At 45.7% G+C, this 17,126-nt stretch overlaps 1 protein-coding gene across 6 annotated transcripts in view; it reads left to right on the top strand.

Annotated features, from left to right (window-relative positions):
• The window catches only part of RALGAPA2 (Ral GTPase activating protein catalytic subunit alpha 2), a 281,557-nt gene that overhangs the window by 165,552 nt on the left and 98,879 nt on the right, over positions 1-17,126 (top strand). For 5 of the 6 annotated variants that reach the window (XR_012326196.1, XR_002174846.3, XR_012326195.1 and 2 more), the window contains 8 exons: positions 346-456; positions 1,737-1,805; positions 2,576-2,713; positions 3,188-3,371; positions 8,252-9,023; positions 9,860-9,931; positions 14,451-14,574; positions 16,906-17,061. Coding sequence is in view for 3 of the 6 variants with exons in the window: in XM_019927549.3 (XP_019783108.1) it covers positions 346-456; positions 1,737-1,805; positions 2,576-2,713; positions 3,188-3,371; positions 8,252-9,023; positions 9,860-9,931; positions 14,451-14,574; positions 16,906-17,061 (1,626 nt within the window). In the remaining 3 variants the exon portion in view is untranslated. The remainder of the gene's footprint in view (positions 1-345; positions 457-1,736; positions 1,806-2,575; positions 2,714-3,187; positions 3,372-8,251; positions 9,024-9,859; positions 9,932-14,450; positions 14,575-16,905; positions 17,062-17,126) is intronic. The other variant, XM_073792626.1, reaches the window with a different exon arrangement.

The raw sequence follows: 17,126 nt of genomic DNA, 5'->3' as shown, positions 1-17,126 counted from the left end.
TAATGTACTACATTTCAGTTTCCTCCAGTCGGCAAAACTATCATTTGTGTGATCTGAATAAGGCATTTGAATTTACGCTTTTAATTTCCAAATGATTAAATGACAACTACTTGTTTCTATAGAATGTTATGTAAATTAGTACAGCTAGTCTAGCAGAAGGCAGTTACAGGACAGTGACCGCATACAAACTGTCTGGTGATAAGATACATTTTTCATATATTTAATGCACAACAGGGACATGGATCCCCAAATGGAGCTGGAAAGAAATCGTTGTGGGTTCTCCTTTAGGAATACTGCACACGTGAAGTGAGGTTATTTCGTTTGGGGTTTTGTTTTCTTTTCTAGTTTCCTAACAAAATCGTGGCCCAGGTAGCTTGTGATGTGCTTCAGTTGCTGGTTTCCTACTGGGAAAAGCTTCAGATGTTTGAAACCTCTCTGCCTCGGAAAATTGCAGAAGTAAGTCTTTTTCCCATAATGCTCAAACATCAGCATGTCCCTTTTATTACATTGGATATTTAATTAATTCTAGATACTCAAATAATGGTTGGAGAACCAACCATTAAACTGCCGTGTGAGTCACCCATTTTCAGAGTAAATTGCGCTGGTTCTTCTCAGCTGCGATTTCAGGCACCACGTAAGAAGCCACCAGTGTTCCAGGGCAGCCTTACACTTGGGGAGTTTGAAAGGCAAACACGGCCACAACAAAGAGACCTTTTGTCGATTGGGCTTCATTCATCCAGAGTAATTTGGATGGTGCCAACAAGGAGTCGGCAGCTGGTTGTGATGCCCTGTGTGTGTGGGCGGGGGTGGGGTGTGGGGGCCTCTCCCAGACCGAAGGCCCGGACCGAGCTTTCTGCCATAGCGTGATCGCCCGGCTGTAATGAGATTACGACTGTAATACCCTCCGTGGGGTCACTGGTGGAGGACGGGGGCGAGAGGAACAGGAAGAACATTCTCCACGAAAACACCCCGGACGTCAGTGGCACGTGAAGGTGCCGGCTGGCACAGGGGCAGGTACCCTCACCCTGTAGGTGTGGTTGGTAAGGCTCAGCCGTTCCTGCCAGGTCTTGTCGCTGCCCTTCTTTAAACATGCCCTGTTCTGTACACACCCAGTGCAGAGGAAGGGATATGATTTATTTTCTCTCAGCCCTAGACAAATTTCACCCGTGAGGTCACTTTGTTCTCTCAGAGATACAGCAGAAATCACAAGCGATTTTCAACCTCAAGGAACCTAGAGTGAAACAGAACTTTGGACGATAGGCATATAAGCTGCTGCAAAATGTATAGTTGGGTTTTAGGGCGACCATATAATTTATCACCTAAACTGGAATACCTTTGAGAATGAAAGTGGTGCTGTTACCCTGCAGCCGCAGGTGTGGGGAGACCTGGGGTAATTTATAAGAAAAGTAAATGGGAGCATCTTCAGAATTACTTTTGCAAGTATTTGTTGCTTTCCTTGTGAGAAGTGGAAAATGGAGATTGTGTGACTGCAGAGAGAAATACTCCTTCCTCTGGGCCCCCGATTTCACTGCCAGCAGAGTGGAAACAGGCATGGCCATCGCCTTCTGGTTTTCAGGTCACACAAATCTCTGAGGTGACTCTTTGCTTGATGTCACCTTCCTCTGGGAGTTGGCACCAGGCTGGCTTTAGTGGCAAGGCCGTCCTGGGCCTCCTTTCACGTGGCTTCCAGAACTGTTACTGGGGTCTGTTTGATTGGGAATTTGTCTTCTCTGCAGATCCTCGTGGCCACGATTGCTTTTCTTTTACCAAGTGCAGAGCACTCCTCAGTGGAAGCAGACAAGAAGGTAAGTGGCGCATCGGCCAGGTCCTCCCTAGACGGTTTTTTTTACACAATGGCACTTTTTTTTTTTAGAATTTTATTTATTTTTTTATACAGCAGGTTCTTACTAGTTATCCATTTTATACATATTAGTGTATATATGTCAATCCCAATCTCTAGAGGGTTTTTTTTTTTTTTTTGCGGTACGCGGGCCTCTCACTGCTGTGGCCTCTCCCGTTGCGGAGCACAGGCTCCGGACGTGCAGGCTCAGCGGCCATGGCTCACGGGCCCAGCCGCTCCACGGCATGTGGGATCCTCCTGGACCGGGGCACGAACCCGTGTCCCCTGCATCGGCAGGCGGACTCTCAACCACTGCGCCACCAGGGAAGCCCTCTAGAGTTTGTTTTTTAAGAATGTAATAAAACAGATGGCAAATACTATCACATGCAGGGCTATCCTTTATAATATCCCCTGTTAGGGGCTGCCGCGGAGCAGCTGGGCCCATGGTGGCCGCTGAGCCTGCGCGTCCGGAGCCTGTGCTCCGCAACGGGAGAGGCCACAACAGTGAGAGGCCCGAGTACCGCAAAAAAACAAAAAACAACAAACAAGGATATCTATAATATCCCCTGTTAGGACTGGCCCTAACAGCCTCTCTGTGAAAACCTCATTCATTTCTGTGTCCCTGAACAATGGCTGCGATGCCGGGAAGGTTCTGCTTCACTGAAGGTTTGCTGTCACTTGGGGTGGAGTCTGCGAGGCTGCAGCCTGAGGCTCTGGGTCTGCTTCGTCTTCCAGTTCCTCGTGTCCCTGCTGCTCTGCCTCCTGGACTGGTGCATGGCGCTGCCGGCGGGCACCCTCCTCCACCCCGTGTCCACAGCAGCCCTGGACGAGCAGCCCGCGGCCCGGACCCCCTTGCTGGATTACATCTACAGGGTGAGTCTCCCCCAGGCCTCGGGGCATGGAGCGTGGACTGCAGCATCAGAGAATCACCAAAACAGGTTTTAGGCATTCCCATACTTATCTGTGCCCTTTTGACAAGGATTTATGGGGGTTCAGCATTTTAAAAGAAATGAATGACTTAAGGAGTGAGAGCAGAACAGTTATCATAGAGAAGCAGTGGTTGCCCAGTTCACGATGCACTTTACCCAACTGCTATCGTCAAACAACTGCAGTTTGGTCAGAATCCCCCAGTGTTCATGGGACGTGGTCTGTATCTGCTTCGTTATGAAAAGAACTGTTTCTGTTGTAGGAATATCCACAGCCTTAGTTGGACAAAATCTGTTTATCAAAGGAAGAAAAAGTATAATGGTCCCAGTTATCTCCTAAGTGCTGTTGTAGTTTGACAGGTCGTCAGGGGGCAGGAGGTTGGGGGCATCCCTGGCACACAATCCCTTCCGTGCTTCACAGGTTCTGCACTGCTGTGTTTGCGGCTCAAGCACTTACACCCAGCAGAGCCGCTACACCCTGACCCTGGCTGACCTGTCATCCGCGGATTACGACCCCTTCCTCCCACTGGCAAACGTGAAGAATTCTGAGCCGGTCCAATTTCATTCATCAGCAGAACTGGGCAACCTGCTTACTGTCGAAGAGGGTAAGATTCTTCAGAATAGTCATCCCAGTTGACAGGAAAAGGAAAGACGGTAGCCATTTGTTAATACTCGCTGTGTTTCTTTTTAAGAATCTGGTGGTTGAAATCCAGGTTTCTAGAGTGCTCTGTGATAGCAAGTCCTTCCTTCCTCGTTTCCTCTCTTTTTCTGTTCTCCTCGCCTTTCTTTTCCCATCTTAGTTAAATTTTGTATTATCGAGGACCCACGGGACCCACAAACCCACAAACACAGTCCATTTTCTGTCCCCAAGGAGCTTTTCATCTCATGGTGGCGGGGGGTGGGGGTGGCGACAGGATTCAGGCAGAAGGACTCGTGTGTGGCCCGGCAGCACCATAGGGGCTTCCCACGGAGAAGGACCTAAGCCAGACTTGGAAGGACGGGCTGACTTTGCGAGGAGCTGGTAGAGCGTCGGGACCAGGCAGGCATCACAAAGGGATGGTGTGAGGCCACTCTGCTCCCGGCGGAGGGCCCATCGTAGACATGTGGGTGTGTCAGGACCTCGGGGCTGTGCTTACCCCCCTAACCACCTTCTCCCCAAATGACAAGAGCCCATCTCTAGGCCTTGGAATATGAGTCAGCATGTGGATGTGTCATCTGTATGTGTGATAGATGCCATCTATATGCCTAGACTCACATACACACACGCACTGAAACTAGTGAACTCTGAAGACTGATGAATTCTTTCGGTGACAAATGTGATATTATACTATTGTTACTCAAGATGTTACCATTCGGGTGAAGGATATCTGGGCTCTCTCTGTATTATTTCTTACAAGTGCGTGTGCATCTTCAGTTGTCTCAAAAATTAAAAGTTAAGGGGCTTCCCTGGTGGCACAGTGGTTGAGAGTCCGCCTGCCGATGCAGGGGACACGGGCTCGTGCCCCGGTCCGGGAAGATCCCACATGCCGCGGAGCGGCTGCGCCTGCGAGCCATGGCCGCTGAGCCTGCTCCTGTGCTCCGCAACGGGAGAGGCCACAACAGTGAGAGGCCCATGTACCGCCAAAAAAAAAAAAAAGTTAAAAAAAAAATGTGGGTATAGAATGTTAGATCATCCATGAAAATGTTATGGACTTTGCAAGTTAAAAACCTAGGCCTAAGAACAGAACCTTGCGGGTAAAACTTCCTTAAAGAAAAAGGAGCGAGGGCGTGTCACCAGGAAGACAAAGTCAGGGAAATGGACAAAGAACCAAAAGGAGTCATTTCTAGGAGGTCAAGGGAAGAAAGCAGACAAGGAGCTGAAGAAGGTCAGCAGGGTCACAGGCTTCCAGAAGCTCGGGGAGGGTGAGACCAGAACAGCAGCTGTTTTATTTCCCAACCAAGTGTTTGGTGGTGGGTTTTGCTGAATACTTTGCACAGCGTGGTTGGTCTGCAGCCAGACAGCATGAGCAGGTGACCTGGGGCGTGACTGTTTGGAGCCCCAAGACGGTCCCCTGTGGGGCCTCCTGGGAAGGGAGGAAGGACACAGCGGCATTAGCCAGTGAGGGTTCAGGTCCAGGGCTGTGTTTGCAAGATTGCAGAGTCCAGGGTGTGCTTCTGGCTGGGAGTGGGGCGCCAGTCGGGAGCGAGGCCTCATTTTAGCTCCTTTTATAGATGAGCAGACCAAGGCAAAGGGATTCTCCCAAGGGTGTACAGGTCAGAAGTAACAGAGGTGGAATGTGGATTTAAGGTTTATCCACAGGGTCCTGGAACAGTGAATTCTTCACTCGGGGTTTTGCATAGTGGAGACAGAAGACTGATCGGGGCTGTGTTGCTGGCTGGCAGCACGAGACACCTCGTCACGTTGTGTTGCCCATTTGCTTCGTCATTTGTGGGTCTCCTTCTGGAGTCCCCTGTTCTTTCCAGTTGCAATCTTTTCTTGACACTTTTTTCCCACAGTTGTAAATTCAAAACATTTTTTTTTCAGTAAAATGACCTTTGATCGATTTCTTTTTGCTGTTTCCTACCTTGTAGTCCAAAAACAGGTTCCCTGCTGATTATGACTCTTCACAGAAAAATGGCAGAAGATTAATAGGGTAATGAAAAAGGATAAACCTAAAATTGCACATTTAAGTTTTTGTACCACTTTCTTTCAATGTCCAACACTCTTTGACTTGACCATTCATTCTCCAGAAAACCTCAGGACCTTATGCAAACTTGTCCTAACACAGCTCTGTGTTACTCAAAATGAGGTTTAAACTTCTATGGCAAAGGAGTTTTGAAATTCTCTAACATATTTACTAAGTTAAAAAACAAAGCTTAAAAACGTACTAGCACCCACAGCCTCTCTAGCCAAATAAGTACATCCTTGTTAAGAATGAAGAGGAGGGGCTTCCCTGGTGGCACAGTGGTTGAGAGTCCGCCCGCCGATGCAGGGGACACGGGTTCGTGCCCCGGGCTGGGAAGATCCCACATGCCGCGGAGCGGCTGGGCCCGTGAGCCTTGGCCGCTCAGCCTGCGCGTCCAGAGCCTGTGCTCCGCAACGGGAGAGGCCATGGCGGTGAGAGGCCCGTGTACCGAAAAAAAAAAAAAAAAAAAAAAAAGAATGAAGAGGAAACATAAAGATATAGGTATTTCAGGTTAAACAAAACGTGCCCATATTTGAGGGGTGTTTTCATTCAGTGTCATTAATTCATCATTTATAACCACACTGTTTCTACTCAGATAACGTTTCTGATAAGCAATGTTATATTTTTATCTATTATTTTCAGATGATTCTTTCATAGACCATTTCCCACATTTGATGTAATTACTACTTTCAAATAGAGTTACAAGCGGGAGAGACCCAAGGGGAGGAACCATCAATGTCATGACACCTGCTCACTTTTCTCATCATTAATACCTAAGTGCTTAAGAAGAAGGGAAGGGAGGAGCTTTAAAAAAAAATGAAAGTTAAAGGACAACCTAACGTTACTGTTTTTATATTTCATCTCTAAATTTAGAAAAATAAATATTTGGAATATATTTTTGCATACTTTTTGGACGTCACAAGCTTGTTTTCTCATAGATGGAGTCTAGACTTCCTCTTTATTTTTCAGGGCAGCCCTGGGCAGTTGATGCAGCTGAAGTCTGCCAGGGAAGAGCAGTTCTTATTTCACAAATACTCCCTTCCTTACTTTTCAGTACCAGAGATATTTGGGGTTTTTATTGGGTGTGTCATGGTTTATGACTTGATTAACGTGACTCCAGGTTAATTTCCCATTGTAAAATTCAAGCACATTCATTAAAATACAAATTTGTATTTACTGCAAGTTGAAAGTACAACCTATGTCAGTAAAAGTAGAGGAAAGTCGCTTTTCCAGTTGTTGTTTTCTGCCATGGCCTTTATCCAGTTGGACCTTTCTTGTTAGTTTCGTAGCCTGTGCTACTGTGTCATCACCATGCGGTGTCTTACATTATGGACTTCTGAGCCCCCAGCTGGCTGCACCTTTGTTGTTGGAGCATTAACATTTCTGATGCAGCGTGTATTCATATGGGATGATAAGCATGAATAAAAAGCATCTGTAACTTTTGAAAAAGTTAATATGGACACAAAAGCAAAGGCATTCATAACTGTGATTTCAAGGGAATGAGTTGAGGTGTTTAAATTTCTCAGCTGTATGGAAATCATGCGCACTTCAGAGGGTCGGGAAGAAGCATTTCATTTCAGAGACAGATGTAGATGACCTTCTCTGCTTCTAAAAAGTTACGATTTTTAAATGAAGTTTTATTTTTCATTGTTGAATACAGGTGATTTCCTGTTCCTCAAAAAGAAAAAATTAAGAAGAAATCCAAGAAAAGTGAGGACAGTCTGATTCTCACTCGTCACACAGAATTTCCTAGATTCTAGGATTTGATCGTTTCTAGGATTTTTACATCATAATATTGATGATGTATAAATAAGTCAGTTAGATTTCTGCTGTCTGAGAGGGAGGATGGTTAGCATGAGAAAGCATATTTATAGTTATTGATGTTTTAATTAATATTTGATTTTTCATGCTGTGAATTTAGAAATCAAGTATTTCCTAAACCTTTAAGCCCAAATTAGAAATCTTAGTTTGTTTAAATGTCTAGTGATTTTTTTTATTAAAAGGTTTTATTTTGACCTGTTCTTAGATTAATGCACAGTTCCCTTGTAAATTTGGTGGATTAAGATTTCCCTAACTGTTCTCAGGCTTAAGTAATCGTTTCAGTCCCTACTTGTGGATTTCATCTGCTTCTCCCTCATATCGCAAACGTTTCACACAGCCCCCTTTCACATGATATTGTCCAAGTCCTTCTATACATCTGAAGTCTTAAAAATTTTATAAATTAGTTGCTCCTGGGCATTTAATCATCAACTACAAATTCAGTGAAAGCCTTCTAAGTAATTCCATGAATTATTAATATATCAGATTCTGTTAAATATTTAAAATGACCTCACAGCAAAACATAAATAGCCACAATAATCCTAAAGCAAATTGCTTCAGATATATTTCAACAGTCCCAGGCTCAGTTCATCCCTTATGAATGTCTCCCGTCACCCACTGAGGGGAGCGAGGCCAGCTCCCCAGCCCCCAGCCCTCTGCGCTGCCGTCCTGTCCAACGGCAGATGTCCACCTCCTGGAGCTCCTAGAACTGTCACCCCTTCAGGATCGGGATCTGTCTCTGGTTTATGTCTGTATCTACACGTTTTTAAATATCCCTTTCCGAATGAGATCTTCACGTAAGTTGGTTCTTTCAGCCATCTATCTAACTTGTGCTTTTAAATTCAAGTAGAATGAATGTCAAAAAGAGAAAACGGGTGGAAAAAATCCCCAGACTAAAAAAAAACAATCCACCGTGCTAGGGACCGATTGCAATCCGGCGGTGGTCCTTTTTCACTTTCATTCTCCACTGTCTCTCGGTGTCCCTGTCCTGCTGTCGGCAGAGAGGAGGCGAAGGAGCGTGGAGCTGATCCCGCTGACTGCGCGCATGGTGATGGCACACCTGGTGAACCACCTGGGACACTTCCCCCTGCACGGGGGCCCCGCCGTGCTGCACAGCTTGGTCAGTGAGCACCACGACAACACACATGCCGACGCTGCCGAGCTCTCCCCCGACGTGTTCAGGAGCCCGAACCTGCAATTGTTTGTGTTCAACGATAGCACCCTCATCTCCTACCTGCAGACACCCGCGGCGGGTCCTCCCGGCGGGTCGCCAGAGGGCGCCCCCTCGGACGTGAGAGTGATCGTGAGGGACATCTCGGGGAAGTACTCCTGGGACGGGAAGGTGCTCTATGGACCTCTGGAAGGCTGCTTAGCCCCAAAGGGCAGAAGTCCCTCGTTCCTGATCTCGGGCTGGCATCACCAAACACCTGGACCTCAGAGGGATCTTTCTCAGACTGAGGAGGGGGAGGACGTCCTCAGCAAATTACTTGAAAACATTGGCCACACGAGTCCCGAATGCCTTTTACCGTCACAGCTCCATCTCAACGAGCCTTCCCCACCCCCGTGTGGAATGAACCGTGCCCAAGAGAAGGAAATCACCGAGATCCTCCTGCGCCAGAGCGCACAGGAAGATGAGTATGTCCAGAGGTGCGACTTGGACGTGGCCATGAAGGTTGCCAGCCAGGAGCCGCCATCACCGGTGGAGCCCCGGGGAGCCTTTTACTTCTGCAGGTTGCTGCTCGATGACTTGGGAATGAATTCCTGGGACAGAAGGTAACGATCCACTGCAGACCTTCAACTGTCTTCTTCTTTTTGTGGGACAGTTCTTATCAGTTTTGGGTTTGGGAAGCAGAACAGAAGTGGAGATTTTTCTCTATTTCAGGATTTATAGCTTATTTTCTGCTAAATTAAAGCTAGAAATGAAATTAAGTGGGCTGTACTGATGCACAGATGGAATTCCCAACATCGGTTGTGTATTTTAAAGGGTATCAAGCATTTACTCTGTGTGTGTGTTTAAATTACTGCTCTGTCCATTGTTGCTTCTGCCATCATTAAAGATGCCAGTGGACTACAGAGATGAATAAGCCACAGTCTCTCCTTAGCTCTGGTGAGGGAAGAAGACTTAATATTGAGTTGGCCAAAAAGTTTGTTTGGGTTTTTCTGTACCACAATACCCGATACAACTCTGATGAAAGACAGTGTGACTCAGGACCTCTGGAAGAACCGCCAGGCCATCCAGAAGTAGGGGGCAGTGGAGCAGACTCTGTGGAAGGGGTGGGTTTGAGCTGCAGAGATGGAGAAGAGTCTCATGGCAGAGCTGACAGTGGAAACAGAGATACAGGCACACACACAAGTCATACACTCATGGACCACAGCCACCCGTTGTCCCTGGACAGTAAACCGGATGCAGTGGAGTCATGATGCCTTCGAATATCTTAAGAATGAAGTTCATTCTATAGGCTTCGGCCACAAATCTTTGGTGAATGATGTAGTTGTGGATGGGTAGACAGATGGATGGATGAATAGGTAGGTTTGTTCATTGACTGATTGGAAAGGGCAGAATTGATCTGTGATCACACGACTTTTCTTCCATTCCTTTTCCTTTATAGGAAGAATTTCCATCTGTTGAAGAAAAATTCAAAATTATTGAGAGAGCTAAAAAATCTGGACTCCCGACAGTGGTATGTGAAAGTATATCAAACCAGCTTATTCCTGTCTGTCTTTGTGTGTGTGGGATGTCGGATATGGCTGCAGAAGTGATACCCCTGCAGAGACCTGGCAGCTGGTGGCATTTGCGCAGGCCATACCTTTGGTAGTTTTACTCTGTGCAGTAAACTTACATGTTTGCTACACAAGGAAGAGGTCCCCTAACCTCTGCCTTGATTGAGAGCCTTTCAGCCAGTGGACACTTGTTCTCATTTCATCTCTGCAGCCCCTCTTGTCCCGCCGGCCCAGGTCACAGAGCCGCCCATGTTCACGGACCTCGTGGTTGGGAGCCTGTGAGTCTGACTCCATGGGCTGGCGTGCAGTGGTCTCTGCTCTGCGGGGTAGGCAAGGTTAAGACCCCGGTGCTGTAATCAGGCGCTCTCTAGCCCTAAACCTCGTTCTCCAGAGCAGGTCAGATCTCAGATCTACCTCTTTTCTGTACAATCTTAGAAGCAGTTCCAAAGATGAGCTCCAACCAGTGTTTGATCTGGGGAAATGTGTGCTTCCGAAAACATCTTAGTCCGGAGCTGGTGTTGTACCGGGTACATAATGGGTGCTTGGAAGAAATGAATACACTGCTGCCTTAATCTTGAGTTTTTAAAAACTGATTTTAAAAAAAAATAGCTTTCTGCTCCTCTTGTATTCCCTTTAGGAGCATCATTAGACATCTCATTAGAGAAGAAAACCTGAAGCCGTTATTCCTCACACTGTCCTTCCCCACATTCAGTTTCCTAATAGTTGTTGTGCTGCTTTTTCTCCAGAGGAAGAGACTGAGTTCTCTGTGGAAATTTGGGGGGGTGGATTTTTGCTGAAGGGCTCAGGGATTCACTGCCCCTTCCCTCTTGTCCTCCAGTAGGAAACAAGCAGTCACTTGGGTTCCAAACTCAGCTTTTCAAACGTACGCTGAATTATTTCATGCTCCTTCGTATTAAGTGAAGACATTGGTATCTTGTGATTGTGGCCAATTTGTTGGGTGTTAATGCACTTTAGTTGCATGAGGTACAATCGAAGTAGCTCCCTGGCGGGGCTGTTGCAGTATAATATGGCTTTGGAGAGCTGATTGGCAAGTCCTCTCCCCCCCGATTAACCTTCACCTAAAACCCCAACTCCTGGATTGAATGTCTTCTCAACATCTAAAAAGGTATCCACTTACTTTATGGTAAAGGGTGTTTTCAAGGTTCTTTTTAGAAAAAAAAAAACCAGAAATAAGTTGAGGGCTCTTTAGCTCTGAGATCCCACGTACCAGTAAGTTAGCAGGTAAGAACATAACCTCGGCCCTCAACTTCCAGTCAAGATGTTTCTATTTATTTCTGGCGTCAATTTATTTCCCTGCTGTCAAGGCAGAGTTTCTGCTTAGCATGTTCTTAGGAAAAGGAGAGACCACCTCACAGCTACGATTTGTATACTGTGAAGTTAGCAAAGCTGTAAATAATGTGATGAACGTACATACAGATTAAAGAAGGCTCCCCTTTTCAATATTAACACCTCTTGCCACCACATGGTAAAGTGAAAGTTACAGTCGTGTTTCTTTGTTTGGCTTTTTAACGTGACAGCACAAGGAAACTGAGCGATTCTGGTCTATTCTTAATAAGAAAGAAAACTCATTCTAATGAGGAAGAGGAAATGGTTGCTTTTCTGTACGTGTGGCCCTGAATTACCTGCTCCTTCGAGCACTGGCCCAGCAGCTTGTGGATATGAAGTGCTGTTGATGTTGCTAATTGTCATTGCAAAAGCCTGGCTCTAATAAGGCCAGACACAGCTTCTGCATCCTCCCAGGCTCTCTGCGGCGCTAACATTTTGGAGGCTGTGAAATTTGATGAGTGTTTACGGCTAAAGGTCACCTTTGCTCACACCTCCATCAGTCACACAGTCACCGGGCCGAGCTCTCTCTGCTCCACATTGAGTTGATGAGGACCTGTAAGCAGCTACAACATAAAAAGCTTGGACTTTAAGGAGAACAAACAAAATCATTTCAGATAAACCTGAGATTGTTTTATGTATGTCAAGTGTATAGAATAGAGAAAAATTAAATGCTGAGGACTTTTAAATATATAGACAGAGCTGCAGAAAGGAATTGAGTGACTATCCTTTTCTCTCCATTTGTTGAAAGAGACTGTCTTTTAGTTCATAGGTTATGACCTCTCTTACCATCCAAGACCCCACATGATTACAGCTCTTAGAATAAGCTAGTCAGAGTCCAGACTGCTGGCCAGCCCTGCCTGCAGTCTGGAAGGAAATGATGTCACAGTTTTGGGCTCCACGTGCCTGAGGACAAGCTTTCCGACAGGCTGAGAGCACAAGGTCTCTGCTAGAGCACCGCCCACTAGCATCCATCACCCCCTATGTCTGTTCCCCTGAGAGCAGCACCCCACCAGCGTGTCCGTCAGGGCCTTCAGGACACCCACCTTCCCCACTGGCAGCAGGACAGTACACTTCAAAAGCCTTAAAAGTGGGCAATGACCGAGGCTCCACGTCCATGAATTTATTTTAAGGACATACCAAAGATAATGTGAAAACGTCTTTCAAATGGAAGCAACCTAAATGTCCAATAGCAAGGACTGAGGATATGGAATATTAATATAATGGAATGTTACACAACCGTTATTAGTAACTTTGTTATACAAGCACACGGTATAGAAATGTTCACACTCCAACACGGTTTAAATGGTGACTTTTCGGTTATGTATATTTTATACAATTAAAAAAAGTGTTCACAGATATTTTAAGTGAAAAAATTAGTGGCAGAACACAAGATAGACTTCTCATTTTGTATGCAAAAATGCATCCTGAAGTAGTAACAATTGTGATTTCAACATAGAAGCAAAGAACATTAGTGGGTTTTTTGGGGGGAGTTTTTTTGTTTTGTTTTGTTTTTTGTGGTACGCGGGCCTCTCACTGCTGTGGCCTCTCCCGTTGCGGAGCACAGGCTCCGGACGCGCAGGCTTAGCGGCCATGGCTCACCGGCCCAGCTGCTCCGCGGCATGTGGGATCTTCCCAGACCGGGGCACGAACCCGTGTCCCCTGCATCGGCAGACGGACTCTCAACCACTGGGCCACCAGGGAAGCCCATTAGTGGTTTTTTTTAATTCTTCTTTTTCCTTTCTATATTTTCTAATTTCTCCTCTAAGTGTGGTAATTTCATGTAAATTATGGAGGGACATGAATAAGCTATCTAGACAAATAAAAGGAGCGTACTCTTCTCCTTGATTTATTTTTATGACTTTCCAGTTGAGTTTCAATTCATTCTGCTAATTAAGTAGAAAAATAACATTCCTGCAGAAGGAGATATTGGAGAATATGTTAAAATACAGAGCCCAGATTCCACCACTATTGATGTCCCATCGGATTATAATGTTGAGGTATTGAACGATAAGGCAACAGAAACATTTCCATGTTGTTGAAGTGCTTGGTAGTTTTTCCTATGAGATTTTTTCAAAGTGTATGGTAGAAATCAGGAGAAGCGTGGAACTGCTCTGGAAATGATAATCTAAAATTTTAGAACATAGAGACTGGAGTCAAGGTCTTGGGTGATGGAGCTGCGGAATGGTTCTTGATTAAAGCTCTGGTCCAATAAGAGCGGTGTCTTTGCCTCTGAACTGTCTCCAGATCACTTGGTGTAGGTCTAGTGACTTTGACACTTTACTCCAGGGTATAGTTTATAGAAATGGTTATTGATATGTTCAAATATATCATCGTATCTCTGGTCAATTCAACAGAGTTTTAACTGAGCAACTTCTATGCACCAAGGACCATGCTAAGATGCACAAAAGGTTAAGAAACAGGGCTGCTTTCCTCAAAGTGGTGTCACATTTACCTGATTTAACAGCAAAGTGCCCCAAATCCATCATGGAGGAAGTGGACGAACAGTTTGTATGTCCAAAGAAGTTTCCCTGGACAGCTGTCCACCCTGAGGGTGCCGCCCCTCACAGAGAAAGTACCTAAGTGTGTTCTGCTTTGAAGAAGTAGTTTCCATTTCTCACAAAGTCTCGGCCAATTTTACAGTTCCAATCAGGGAGCTCCCCGGTTTCCTTATCTCAAAGTGTAGGAAGAAGTGAAGTATGTGTGGTCACAAGGATCTGTTCACAACTGATACCTATCTGAAATGCTTTCAGAGGTATATTTTTACCGAAGTTGGAGAGAATTTGTCAAGCCATGTGCTCTTACATGCTGTTCGTACATCATACCTGTGAGAGAGTGGCCTCAGGAGCCCAGGCTGCCCTGTCTCAGCTCCCGGTGTCCTGCTTGCTACAAGTGCTTTTCTGTCACTTTCTGTGCCTCCTTTCCACCGTGTCCATGAGGAGGTGATGATAAGACCTGTCTCATTAGGGCGTCTGCAAGGATAGATGAGACGTGTGTTGAGCCTTCTTGGAACAGTGCCTGACCCCTTGTAAGTTCTCAGCAAGTGTAAGCTGTGTAGTAGAAGCATAGGTGGCAGCAGTAAAACAAAACTTTGTACGTAAGTATTCTAACTCCTTTAAATCTAAAAATTTACAGCCGTGAAACGCACAAAATCGCCGTGTTTTACGTTGCTGACGGCCAAGAAGACAAGTGCTCGATCCTTTCCAATGAAAGAGGAAGCCGAGCGTACGAAGACTTTGTTGCTGGACTGGGATGGGAGGTAATTCATTTCATTCAGGAGGCGTTTATCGATCAGCACTTTTTAAGGATGTATGTAAACTAGTCATTCATGGTCTAAATTTTTACTTAGGTTTTTACATTCAAATATAGCATGGGTAGAGTTCTGGAGTTGAAGAATATATCGAATTTGACATCTTCTATCAGTTATTTTTGTACTTTATACACAAACTTTTGTTTCCCCTTAACTTTCTTCTTAATATGATTTCATTTGCTTTTCATCAGAACTGAATAGTCAGGTCGGCTCTCCCAGCCATAGACAGTGTGTAGTAAGAGAGGACAGTGGGCAGGGAAGCAATGGCTTTGGTCCCTACGTGGAGGCTGGAAAAGAAATCAATGGTGAAAAATGAAGAGTTGGATGAAGTTAAAAGTTGACTTGACGGTAGCCATGATGGTTTAGCTCTCAACCTGTTTCCCTAAGGTAGATCCCAGGATGGTTGATATTTTAAAATTTTGTTTTCTCTTTACTAAGTCATACTCTGACCAAAAGACATCTATACATTTATACTCGTGCACACATACACACACATATATCTGTCTCCAGAACATATTCCCAGAATCTAAAAGAATTCAGAGTAGTTAAAATGGAAATCAGCATATCTGAAATAATTTTCTTACTTTTTCTTACTTTTGTTTTGGTTTCTTGGTTATCTGTGTTGTGGGAAACTCTCTGGGTGCCTAAGCGAGACTTACCTCTGAGAGCTGAGTGTTAGCGAAGGGACCGATGTGGAGGTGGGGACAGGGTAAGGGTACTTCAAGGTCAAGACCATATACTTTCTGAAATGTCAAGTCGGTTTTAGTCTAAAAGAGTTACTGAACTTTCAATAAACTGTTCTTCTTACCAATAAGATGACTTCTTGTCATAGAATATACTTACTATTTAACCAACATTTTTTTTTAATTAGTTAATTATTTATTTTTATTTTTGGCTGCCTTGGGTCTTCGTTGCTGCGCGCGGGCTTTCTCTAGTTGCGGCGAGCGGGGGCTACTCTTCGTCATAGTGTGCGGGCTTCTCATTGCAGTGGCTTCTCTTATTGCGGAGCATGGACTCTATAGTCGCATGGGCTTCAGTAGTTGTGGCACACGGGCTTAGTTGCTCCGCAGCATGTGGGATCTTCCGGGACCAGGACTCGAACCCGTGTCCCCTGCATTGACAGGTGGATTCTTAACCACTGCGCCACCAGGGAAGTCCTAACCAACATTTTTAAACCGTACATTTCTTTTTTGTTTGTTTTTTGGGTGTTTTTTTTTGCGGTATGTGGGCCTCTCACTGTTGTGGCCTCTCCCGTTGAGGAGCACAGGCTCCGGACGCACAGGCTCAACGGCCATGGCTCACGGGCCCAGCCGCTCCGCGGCATGTGGGATCTTCCCGGACCGGGGCACGAACCCGTGTCCCCTGCATCGGCAGGCGGACTCTCAACCACTGCGCCACCAGGGAAGCCCAACCGTACATTTCTTAACTAGAGTTTTAAGCAAAGATTAGAACATTAATTCAGTGTACGTATAGATTGTCTTTAGCACAGAAGAAGTTCTTCCATTTCTTTTTCTTTTTCTAATTGTGTTACCACAGGTGCTTTACTGAAAGAATAGTAGTTTATGAAAAGTAAATAACAAAAAAAGAAAATACCAAAATGGAATCTAAGCACTGACTAAGTGAACATTGACACATAGCTTGAAAAAGAATTATAACTCAGAGACTTTTGGCAGTGGTATAAATTGGAACAACCCTTTTGAAAGGCAGTTTAGGAATGGCTGTTAAGTTTGGAAACTTTTGTACCCCTTGACCTGAAACACTGCTTTGAATGCTCCTTCTGGTTTGAGAAAACAGAAAATCCCACAAATCCAGCAATAGGGGAGCTCCGTGTGTGTCTATACATATATACATATTTATGTATAGGAGGGGATAAAGTTGGAGAAATATGCACCAAACTTTGTTTTGTTTTGGTTTGGTTTGGTTTGGGTTTTTTTTTTTGCGGTACGCGGGCCTCTCACTGTTGTGGCCTCTCCCGTTGTGGAGCACAGGCTCCGGACGCGCAGGCTCAGCGGCCATGGCTCACGGGCCCAGCCGCTCCACGGCACATGGGATCCTCCCAGACCGGGGCACGAACCCACGTCCCCTGCATCGGCAGGCGGACCCCCAACCACTGCGCCACCAGGGAAGCCCAATGTCATCTAACTTTGTATTACGTTTGCTTATGATCAGAAAACTACAAAAATGAACATACTTAGATTTTTTAAAAACTCTGCATTCCTGCTAAGTGAATAAGAACGGCTCCCGTTTGACCTCCACTTCTTTCCCTCGTGCCTGTGTCAGGTGGACCTCTCAACCCACTGCGGGTTCATGGGCGGACTTCAACGCAACGGCAGCACAGGCCAGACTGCCCCCTACTATGCTACCTCGACCGTGGAAGTGATTTTCCACGTTTCAACTCGGATGCCATCAGACTCAGATGATTCGCTCACCAAAAAGGTAAAGGGCCTCCTTGGGGACCATGCTTGGCGGCCCTGGTTTGTAGGTGAGGCACACCTGGGACA

This window comes from Tursiops truncatus, chromosome 15 (assembly GCF_011762595.2).
Source record: "Tursiops truncatus isolate mTurTru1 chromosome 15, mTurTru1.mat.Y, whole genome shotgun sequence".
NCBI lineage: Eukaryota > Metazoa > Chordata > Mammalia > Artiodactyla > Delphinidae > Tursiops > Tursiops truncatus.
This window is presented reverse-complemented; position numbering and strand designations above follow the sequence as displayed.